This window comes from Phascolarctos cinereus, unplaced genomic scaffold (genome assembly GCF_003287225.1).
Source record: "Phascolarctos cinereus isolate Bilbo 61053 unplaced genomic scaffold, phaCin_HiC Scaffold_726;HRSCAF=1367, whole genome shotgun sequence".
Taxonomy (NCBI): domain Eukaryota; kingdom Metazoa; phylum Chordata; class Mammalia; order Diprotodontia; family Phascolarctidae; genus Phascolarctos; species Phascolarctos cinereus.
The window spans coordinates 180,277,900-180,289,004 of NW_027556098.1; the positions used below are offsets into that span (position 1 = coordinate 180,277,900).

The window sequence follows — 11,105 nt, forward strand, 5'->3', positions numbered from 1 at the left end:
TTTAAGTTATATGTGGTTAAATTAGAGCTCCCTAGGGAAGTTGTTGGTGTCAGAAAGTAAACATAATATCCCTAGTTTTTCCAGACCCATCAAGTGTTTCTGGAGTGTCATTGTTCACCGGGACCAATTTTGTCACATTTAAAATATTGGCAGGATCTTTTAAACTCGAAGCTGAAGCTCAACACCGGAACACCCTGACACTCCATGCTTCTTGAGAACAAGCTGAGAGGCCAATACAGGCCAGTGGTGGCAGAGAGCATCAAACAGGCACTCTGAGGTTCTTCGTAAGCGCGGTTCTAGAGAAGAATTCCTTTTGTGACTCTACAATGACAGAGTAATGGAAGGGTCACCAAAGGAAAAAGATATATTCTCCCTATATGACTAGAGAAGGAGGGTGCCTAAGTAACACACACAAACAAATTCAATGCTTTCCAAATGGTTTGAGCATGTTCATTTGATGCCCCAGAAATCACCTGGAACAATTGTTAGTCAATGGTATTATTTGACTGGCTCACAGTAGATGGTATGCAACAGGTTAGGAAGATTGAGATATGTATGCACTATTGGATTTTAAATCTGACAACTAGGTGGGATCAGCACATAATTCCATGAGTTCAAAATGCTCTTGATTGTCTGTTACGATGCTAATGGTCGTCAGTATTGGGTCTGGGTCAGGGACTCATGTCAGAGGAAGATAAAGAGAAGACAGTCTATCTGTCCAAGAACTGTTACTTTGGGTTGTTACATCAAAAGCTCAAATAAATTTCTAGGGCTTTTTGGCTTTTAGGGTCCTTTGTAAACTGGACCCTTCCTACCTTTTTAGCCCTCTTACACCTTACTCCCTTCTACATATTCTGTGATCCAATGACATAGATCTTCATGTTGTTCCTTGAACAAGGCATTCCATCTCCTGATCCTGTGCATTTTCATTGGTTGTTATCACTTACTTGGAACTCTGTCCTTCTTAATCCTACCCCTTAGCTTCCTTTTAATCCCAGATAAAATCCCACCTTCTGCCAGAAGCCTTTCTAGGTCCTCTTTAGTGTCTTCCCTTTGAAATTATCTCTAATTTATCCTGTCTATATATTGTTTGTACAGGGTTATTTGTATGTTGCCTCCCCTATTAGATTGCTCCTTGAGAGTATGGATTTTTTTTTTGCCTTTCTTCACATTCCTGCTGCTTAGAACAGTGCCTGACACATAATAGACAGTTAACAAATATTTGTTTTCTTCACTTGATTCATTGAAATATTTTTTACTATTGGGTTTGTGTGTGTAGGTGATGTAATCTAGCAACAGAGATTGGATTGGGTAGAAATTGGTTAGGAATACTGTGAATTACACACTTACTCCCAAAAAGCCATGATGAACCTCAAATGGTGAAATCAGTCACCTCTACTTTTTGTCCAAATTCTCTTCCTCTAAGAATTAGCTCAGGTGTTACCCTCTCTTCTCTTATCTTGTGATATCTTCTCTTATCTTCTTAACTAAATGATCACTCCTTTTGATCTCTCAGTAGTCTATTTGGCCTCTTTATACATTTGTCCATGTTCTAACCCTATAGTTATTTTGTTCATTTCTCTTCCCTTTCTACTATACTGTAAGCTACTTGAGGACAAGGACTTTGCTGTTTTTCATTTTTGTCTTCCTAAGATAAGCACATGCACTAAAAGATCAAGGACTTGTGATTTTGTTGATGTATGAACTCTCTCCTTCACATGGATTCCAACCTCTCTTATCCCTTAGTCATAGAAAATTGCCTGAGGTTAAGAGAGTAAGTGACTTGCCTATGGTCAAGAACTCATATGGCAGAGATGGGAAATATAGTTCTTCATAACTCTAGTTGCAGAATTTGATGTTATGCTTCCTTTCATTTATCACCAAATGATGAATAAATGTTTATTGAATTCATGAGCAAGGCTGTAAGGTTTTTATAGCTCTCAAATCTCTTCTAAGGACAAACTACAGGCCACTGAAATGTGTTGATTTCTTTTAATGAAATTGCAAACATATTGTCTGGAGGAAAATCTCCTTTACCAAGCAGAGGGGTATTTGCTACTATCATCTGGCACTCCTATAAATAGTCCTTCAAGTCAGACATATATGATATGCACGTATAATAAATGGTGCATGCATACAACACCTGACTACACATGTATGAGTCAATAGAGACATAAATGCATGCATGAAGATATGAACTCCTATAGCTGTCCCCAAATCTACACGGCCCAGGTCACATGGAGGGCTTGTGATTTTCTTGGAGGACTCAGACTTGTATTGCTCAAGTTTTCAATATGGACTTTGTCAGAAAAATTTCCCTTCATTTCTTTATCATCAGTTTTCATTTGGATACTCTCAGGCTGTCTCAATGGAGATTGTGTGGGAGACTCTTCTAGAAGGTCAAGGGAGCTCTTGTTGCACTCTCTGTGGCTCAAAAGACAGAGGATCCCTAGGGAAAAATGGTCAGAGGATTGTAGGGAAAAGCAGGTAATGATAACAAAAGCATGGAAACAGGAGTTGAGTCTTTCCTAGCAGCAGGATAGTGTTCTGGGAAGCCGCAAGGATGAAATAGTTGGAAAACATGACTCTAGAGATGGACAGGAACTCAGAGGTCATCTAATCCAATGCAATAATTTTACAGATTTTATTTTCCTGAAGTATAATGAGGCCTAGAGAGGTTAAGGAACTTGGCAAAAGTTATAGAACTTAAGTAGTAAGCCTCAGAAGAAAGATTTGAATCTAGGTTCTCTAACTCCATAGTTCAAATTCTTTACCCTAGCACAGTCTGCTTCCCATCCTAGTATCAAAGGTTATACAATGTTGATAGAGCCCTTGGTCTTAAATATCCTAAGCCCCTTTGGGTGGTAAATTCCAGGACATCAATAATAGCAGTGAAGAGGAGGCGGGACCCTGGAGAGTGTGACACATTTTAAATTAGACCAATATATCTAAGGTCAGGTCCATTTTGAAATTGGAAATATCTCTTTTGCATTTAGGATGTTTACTTTCAGAGGAGAGACTCCTAGGAAAAAAGGGACCCTCATAAGAGAGAGTGATATACTATACACTTGCATTGTCTCCCCTCTTAGCACTGTCCTGATAACTATCCTTGATGCTACCTTTATCCTTTCTATATGTTCTCTAAATGCCTTCATTCTTTTCATCTTCAAAGACACTTCTCACAGCCATGTCTTTCTTGGCCATATGTGCCATGAAGGAAGGGGTGTGAAGGGCAATAGAGGAAGAGAAAGGGAAGGATGTTCTTTGGAGCTATTCACCAGGAATTGACATAATCCATAGTCTCAGACCCCAACTCTCTCTCTGAGGAAGCTACACCTGGAACTGAATCTAGATGAGTTTCAACAATTTGGAGTGAAAGGTTCTCCTATGTCCCCAACTCCCCTCCCCCTAAACCACAGGTGAGTTGGCTCTGATCTCCCCTCAAGGGCACTGGGGACACTTACCACAGACTAAATATAAGAAGATAATTATATAAGATGAATGAAAGATCCAGGTGACTTTGATATCATGGTAGTACATGTTGAAGCTTTTCCTCAGCTCTTGGTAGTACAGTATGATTGCTGTGAACAAACAGATACCTGCTGTCCAGACAAAAAGAGGAAAAAAAGTCTCTCCTGGGGGACTTGAATCCCACACTTAAGCCTTAACCAAAGAAAAGTCAATTCCTAGAATGCTTTTGCTCAAGGATTCATCCAATCACAGATAAATTGATAGACATCCCAGAAGCTAAATCTATGTACCAATGATAAAGAGGGATTGATTTAGTCAGGACCAGCAATGTAAGCCCAAAACCAGTTTTATTAACAGTCTGGGGCAAGGGAAGCAGGTGGGTACCTGTCAGGAAGCTGATAAAGGCAAAGAAGAGGTAGCGGCTTTTGATTCGAGGAATTATATAAGTGTAGTCCAAACACAACATAAAGCACAGGACGATGGAAAGAGTGATAGTTATAGCCATCAGGTTCCAGGTTTTCTTGTCATCTGTGGGGAAGCAGAGGTTGAGTTGGGATCATTGTAAAGTTTTTTTTCCAGTTCTATTCCCACCTGGGATCCACATAGCCCTCAGTGGAGATGGGAATAGGGAGAGAAGAAATAGGAAATGGGACAGAAGGAGGAAACAGGGTCAGGGACTTTGAATTTGAATGGAAGAAAAATCCAATGGAAAGCATTCTCTATCTTGTAATCTTTACTTCATGACTTTTCCTTTGCTCTTCCTGGAGTCCACATCTTGTATAACACCCACTATGCACAAAATTTCTTGACCTGCTATAACACTGATTTGACCTAACATCACTGGCTCTGTTCCAGTCCCCAGTCTGCCTCCTTCCATTTGTCCCATTCTAGCCTGACCACTCTACACCTATGACCCCTCCCAAACATCAATCCATTAAGACTCTCTAGCTTCCACTGAATTCTGTCTTTTCCAGAAATAACATAAGTCAAGTTTCATGAAAGTCCCAACTATTGGTTGATTGTGAAAGTAAGAAAAGTGCAAACTAAGGAAGCTATAGACTAAGAAATCTGTGCCAAGCAGCAAGAGGCCAGGTGTGAGAAAGCTGAGCTGCCAAGGAGGCAAAACCCAAGGCTTGCTTCCCTGCCTCCTCCCTCCATAGCTTATTCCTGACCTGTTAGGTCAACCATGGTGCAATTTGAGTTGATACAAGGTATCCAGGGGCTGCTGAAAATTGATTTCCTTGATGGCAGCCCTTCCAGCTTAACCCATTCTTTTTGGACTAACCCCAGTATCATCAATGCTAGGGCCAAGCAGGAGATGAATAGGTCATGGACTGCATGGTAGTAAATTGGGACATAGTTTGTATATCACTGGACAGTGGAAAGAAAGGGGAGAGATAGAGCTTGTGTCCTCAGCAAGTTTCTACCTGTCCCAAGCCAAGATCAACCCTGAAACTAGGCAATATATATTCTTTGATTTTTCTCTAACCTAATGTCTCACACCTAAAACTGTCCCTCCCTCTGTGACCTAGCTAATTTTAGCATCAGCAACTGAAAGACAAGTGAAGTTTCTGGGTTTGGGGTAGTAGCAGTAGTAGAATCTGGGAACTCTGATCAAGCTGAGGGACTACCCCCATCCTTGCCAGTCCCATTCTTGGCCCCGACTAGAGTGAAATTCCCAACTGCCATGGAACCCTCTTCTGATCTGACCCTTGACCCCTGAACCTTGTACAGGGGAAGGAATCTGGAGAGACAGAACAGAGAGAGGGAGACATGGAAATGGAGAGATCATTCATCCAACTACCATTTATTACACACCTGCTAGTACAAAGGGCTATACTAGGTCCTTGCAGATACAAAGGATTAAAACATTTTTTGATTGTAGAGAACTAGAACAAACTAGTAAGGGGACTATGACCTATCTATAAATAGGCAGGAACAATGCAATAAAAAAAGGAAGACTAAAAACTTTTAGAGATATGGGAGTGGTGTGATGTTTTATGTGAGATCTGAGAAAGGAAAGATCTTTTATTATTGTGGTGCATATATGAGGTGAAGAATGAAGAAAAGTTATCATTAATTCAGGATTGTGCTGGCTTCCAGGCTTCGGGTCAGTTTTGGGAAGAAAGAGGTGGATCCATAAGCTGGTGATTAAGGATATGAGATTTCATTTATATGATCAGCCCAAGGTGGCATAGTGGATAGAGTGCTGCATCTGGAAGACCTGAGCCTAGCCTCAGACACTTACTTTTTGTGTGTTCCTGGGCAAGTTACTTAACTGCTGTCTGACTCAGTTTTCTCAACTATAAAATGGGATAATAATACCCTCTATTACTCAGGGTTGTTGTGAGGCTAAAGTGAGAGAATTTTTGTGACACACAGATCTTACTTAATAAATGCTTGTTTCCTTCCTTCCAAGGTAATAACTTTTGTTGAAAGACTCCTAGGACTCATGGGCCCCTTTTATGAATTCTTTCTTTCTTGATAACCAGGATTTTTTTTTGACTTGTCCTATGATTTCATTGGTATAGAGAACTCTCAATGGAGAGACTCCTTCTACCAATTCAAATCAGCAGAAGTCTAAGAACATTTCTTGGGGTCACATAGCTTGTATATGTCAAAGATAAGACTTGAAACTATGTCTTACGACTTTAAAGCATCTTTCTATTTACTAGACCACATAGCTTTTCTGCTGATCTGTCTTTACCTGGGCACATATGAGATAGAGATATGGATGAGAATGTGGGAAGGGAGAGCAGGAGACACATGATGTAGTTTTTATCAGGTCTCTCACGCTTTCTTGGGGATGTTTTCAGAGGGTGGGAGGGTTATTGTGTTTGAAAGTGAGAAATGGGCTTGAAAAAGTGCCAGAAAGGGCTTAGATTCTTATAATCTAGCCATTGCTTAGATTTTAAAATCTAGCCACCGCTCAGATTCTTATAATCTAGCTACTGCTCACTCACATTCAGACTCCTTAAGAGTCCACCCAATATGACGATGTTGTAATAAACATTGCCTTTGGCTGAAAGAAGGCTTGAGTCAAATTCTTTCAGACAGGACTGTGTGTTGTGATTTTGGGGTCCTAGCACCTCTAAACCCCCAAACTTCATCATTTTGGTGGCTTGTATGGGGAAACTGCCTAACCCCCAAGTTCTTCTCTAGCCAAGACTGGAAGGTATGTAAAGCCTCCCCACCCCCTTTTTTGCTCTGCAGTTGGGGTTGCTCTCCAAGCACCAAGGCTTGGAGGTGCTTTTTGGGCAGACAGTTACGAGGCTGTCTCATACTCAGCCTGATGCTCTCAGGCTTTCAGTCCACTGGGTTGGTTTGAGGCCATGGACCTATACTGACTGCATAAAGTCCCAGAACATTTCAGAGTCTCTTGGAAGAGATCTATAATCAAATAAATGAGTTTGGCCTGTTCATCCACACAGAAAAGACTAAGTGGAAGGGAAATTTTACTGCCTGGATTTCAACATACATTTGGATGGACATACTATAGAGCTGTCTGTTAGGATTTACATCAGGGACAGACAGATAGTACAAATGGACAAAGAATTGTGCCCAAAGTTGAACACAAGGAGAAGTGTGGGTTGAATTTTCTTTGGGAAGTTGCAAAGTTCCTTCACTATGTCCAATCTTCCTATGAACGCAAAAGATCATCTTTTTAATACTAATATTCTTCAAGTTTTGCCATATTGCTGTGAGACATGGCATATAATTATCTTTAAAGGACTATAAAACGAATATCACACAGAGAGAAATGAAGAGGCATATGGTGGCCCACCATATATATATATATGAGGAACTCTGAAGAAAAGCAATAAACAATGTCATTAAGGAATTATGTGATAGAAAGAGAAGACAGGCTGCTACCATGACAAAAATGAGAGGTGACAGATGGATAACCAGAGTGTCCTATTGAAAACCTCTCAATTTAGGAGAAAGTAAGAGAGACACTGAAAATGATAGGTGGACTCACTGTGGCCATATACAGGGAGATAATGGATGGGATTTGCACAGGATAAGTAGGCATAGATAGGTTGCAAATCTGCATTATTCGAGGGAGCTTCCAAACTGATGAGATCTTAGATTTGTTGGTGGTATTGTTAGGTTGTTTCAGTTGTGTCTGACTGACTCTTTGTGATCCCATTTCTTGGCAAAGATACTAGAATAATTTGTCATTTCCTTCTCCGTTCATTTTTACAGATGACCATTTGAGTCATCTTTGCCAGCCTGATGAATGTGAAGTCGAACTCCGGAGCTGTTTTAATTTACCTATCTCTAATTCTTATTGATTTGGAGCATTTTTCCCACATGGTTATTGATAGCTTGAGTTTGTTCATTTGAGAACTACCTATTCATTTCATTTGACCAATTATCTATTGGAGAATGGCTCTAATTCTTATATTTTTGTATTAATTTTAATATACCTTGGATATGATAACCGTATTAATGAAATTAGCTATGATATTTTTCTTCCTAATTAATTGTGAATACAAGTCAATGAGGCAAATTGTAGTAAGCAGGGTACAGATTTTAATATTTGGAAGATGTGATGATGTTAACTTCTCTAAGGATCTGTTCATATGGAGGTCCTATGTACTCAACACTACTTGCAAAGGCTTCCCTGGGAGATCTGTAGTTATCAGCTTCTTTCTTACAGCCTCTTTGGCTGCTTGTAACTTATCTTGCACATTTCCCTGAGCTGCTTCCTGTTTTCCTATTAACAGTAAATTGAAAAGCATTTATTAAATGACTACTATGTGTCAGGCACTGTACTCAGAGCCCAAGACAAGCAAAAGACCATATTTGCTCTTAAGGAGCTCATAGGATAATGGGGGAGAAAACATGAAAACAACTATGTAAAAACAAGATAAAGGATAAACTAGAGATAATCAACAGAGGGAAGGCACTGACATTTGGAGGGACTGAAAAAAGCTTCTTGTAGAAGGTAGGATTTTAGCCAGGTGCTTTGGTCCCTATTTCTCCACCTGGGGCCATTATGTGGCCTTGAATACATTGTATTTTTGTTTCTTCTGTCTCTGTCGTTATTCATTCTTTTCTACTACTCTTAGGTGAATGAGTGAACGAAGCAGAATATATTAGGCTACAACTTGGTGAGTTTGAAAACTCTCTAGTTGTAACTCAAACTAGTTGGAAGAACTACCTGGAATAAGAGGCCCAGAAATGGATTTTCTGGCAGCTTAACCCTGTGAAGAGCTGGTCCAGAGGACTGACTGGCTTGACTCATCTCAGTAATAAACATTTTATTGTTGTTTTGTTGTTCAATTGTTTTTAGGTTGTGTCTGATTCTTTGTGACACCATTTGGGGTTTTCTTGGCAGAGATACTAGAGCGGTTCGCCATTTCCTTCTCCAGCTCATGTTCTAGATGAGGAAACTGAGGCAAACAGGGTTAAGTGACTTGCCCAGGGGCATAGAGCTAGATTTGAACTCAGGAAGGGAGTCTTCCTGACTCCTGGCCTGGCACTCTATCCATTCTTCCACCTTGCTGCCCAGAATCAACCATTATATTTCTCTAATTATTATTGATTTGGGCAATTTTTTCCTTAATGTGGTTGTTGATAGCATGTGTTTCTTCATTTGAGAATTGCCTAGTCATATTATTTGACCACTTATTTTTTGAGGAATGGCTCTTATTTATGTATTTTTGTTTCAATTTTTAATATATCTTGGAGATTCTAATTGTCCTGTAAGCAACTCATCCATCATCTATACTGTATTTGGAAGTGAATTGGCAAGAGGAATGTTTGTGGTGACCATTTAAAGTCTGAGTCTATTCTCCCCAGAGACTGAAATGGTAGAGGGAAGACTTTGCCTATTTAGGGGAATTTAGTTTGTTCTCACTATACCTCTCAGTAAATATTCCTTTGTAAAACCTAATTGATATTATTTGCTTATTGAAAATATTGGGAAGATAGTAACCGGTCAAAATTATATTGGGGAGCTAATAATAACCAGTGAGATGATAGTAGAGAAGTCACTGGTCTATTGATATTAGGAGGAAAATACTGGATTGCAGCTGGAAGCAATAGCAACAGCCCCTCAGGGTACCCATAGAACCCTGAGCAGAGATGTAACAATAGCTGAGCTCTGGGAATCCTACCTGCCCCTGGAAGTGGAATTGGAAGAGTAAGTTCAAAGCCTTGCTATATAACTGCTACTCAGAGTCATTATGGGGTAAGGAATAGGTATGAATACCTAAATCATTTCTCTATGGATCCTTTTCTTAGGTATAAACTCTGTAATACTTATGTACTATCAAATCAGAGAAATTGAGAGTTGAAGGCTCAAAAATAGCCCAACCCTTGCCTCACCAAGAGTCCCTTTAACCATATCTCTGAGAAATAGCTATCCAGTTTCTGCTTGAAGACCTATAATGAAGGAAACTTATTACTTCTTAGTAATTAATTTTTACTTTTCAACATTCACTTCCATAAGATTCTGAATTTTAAATTTTTCTCTCCTTCCCCCTCCTCCCGCCTCCCCAAGACAGCATGCAATCTGATATAGGCTCTACTTACACATTCATATTAAGCACATTTTTGCATTAGTCATGATGTAAAGAAGAATTAGAACTAATGGGAGGAACCACAAGAAAGAAGAAATAAAACAAAACAACAAAAGAAAAGGAGAGTAAATAGTATGCTTCAATCTGTATTCAGACTCCAAAGTTCTTTCTCTGGATGTGGGGACAGCATTTTCCGTTGCGAGTCTTTTTGGAGTTATCTGAGATCCTTGCATTGCTGAGAAGAGCTAAGTCTATTAAAGTCAGTCATTGCACAATGTGGCTGTTACTGTGTACAATGTTCTTCTGGTTCTGCTCATTTTACTCAGCATCAGTTCATGTAAGTCTTTCCAGGCTTTTCAGAAATCTTCCTGCTCATCATTTCTTATAGCACAACAGTATTCCATTATATTCATATACCACACCTTGTTCAACCATTCCCCAATTGATGGACATCCCCTCAATTTCCAATTCTTAGCCACCACAAAAAGAGCTGCTACAAATATTTTTGTACATGTGGGTCCTTTTCCCATTTATTTTTTTGTTTTAATTTTTTTTTCTTTTTACCATTTTTATGGTCTCTTTGGGATACAGACCTAGAGGTGATATTGCTGGGTCAAAGGGTATGCACAGTTTTATATCCCTTTGCGCTCAGAAACTCATTACTTCTTGAAGTAGCATGTTACACTATGGGTTAGTTCTAAGTGCTGAGGAGTTTTTCCTTACGTTGAATTTAAGTCTACCTCTGTGGAACTTCCATCCACTGTTTCTATTTCTGCCCTTTGGGGTTAAGTAGAAGAGGACAAATTCCTTTGCAGAAGACAAGTAGACAAAACTGGGACCCACGCCCCAAGAGTCTTCTGAGTATCTGTGATTCCTTCAACTAAGCCAGTTTTGATTTTTTAGGTGAATGTCTTGTTGTTTCTGTTTATATCATTGCCACTTGATAATTTCCTCCAGCCCCTCAGTATAATCTTCCGGGTCTTTGTAACAAAGGACAGGAAAGTGAAACACCACACTGGCCATGTCTGAAACAGCATGTCTCCTTCTGCACCCATCTTGCACTGTCTCTTTGCAGAAAGGAAAGAGACATGCTCCATTGTCAGT

The 11,105-nt window shown here is 39.7% G+C and overlaps 1 protein-coding gene across 1 annotated transcript; it reads right to left on the bottom strand.

Annotated features, from left to right (window-relative positions):
• Positions 1-1,987: 1,987 nt before the first annotated feature.
• On the bottom strand, positions 1,988-5,153 carry TMEM225 (transmembrane protein 225). Its single transcript, XM_020984673.1, has 4 exons — positions 4,644-5,153; positions 3,856-3,999; positions 3,465-3,599; positions 1,988-2,449 (listed from the first exon to the last, which is right to left on the bottom strand). The coding sequence occupies exons 1-4, from the start codon at positions 4,765-4,767 to the stop codon at positions 2,220-2,222; spliced, it is 633 nt and encodes a 210-aa protein (XP_020840332.1). The 5' UTR covers positions 4,768-5,153; the 3' UTR covers positions 1,988-2,219.
• Positions 5,154-11,105: the final 5,952 nt, after the last annotated feature.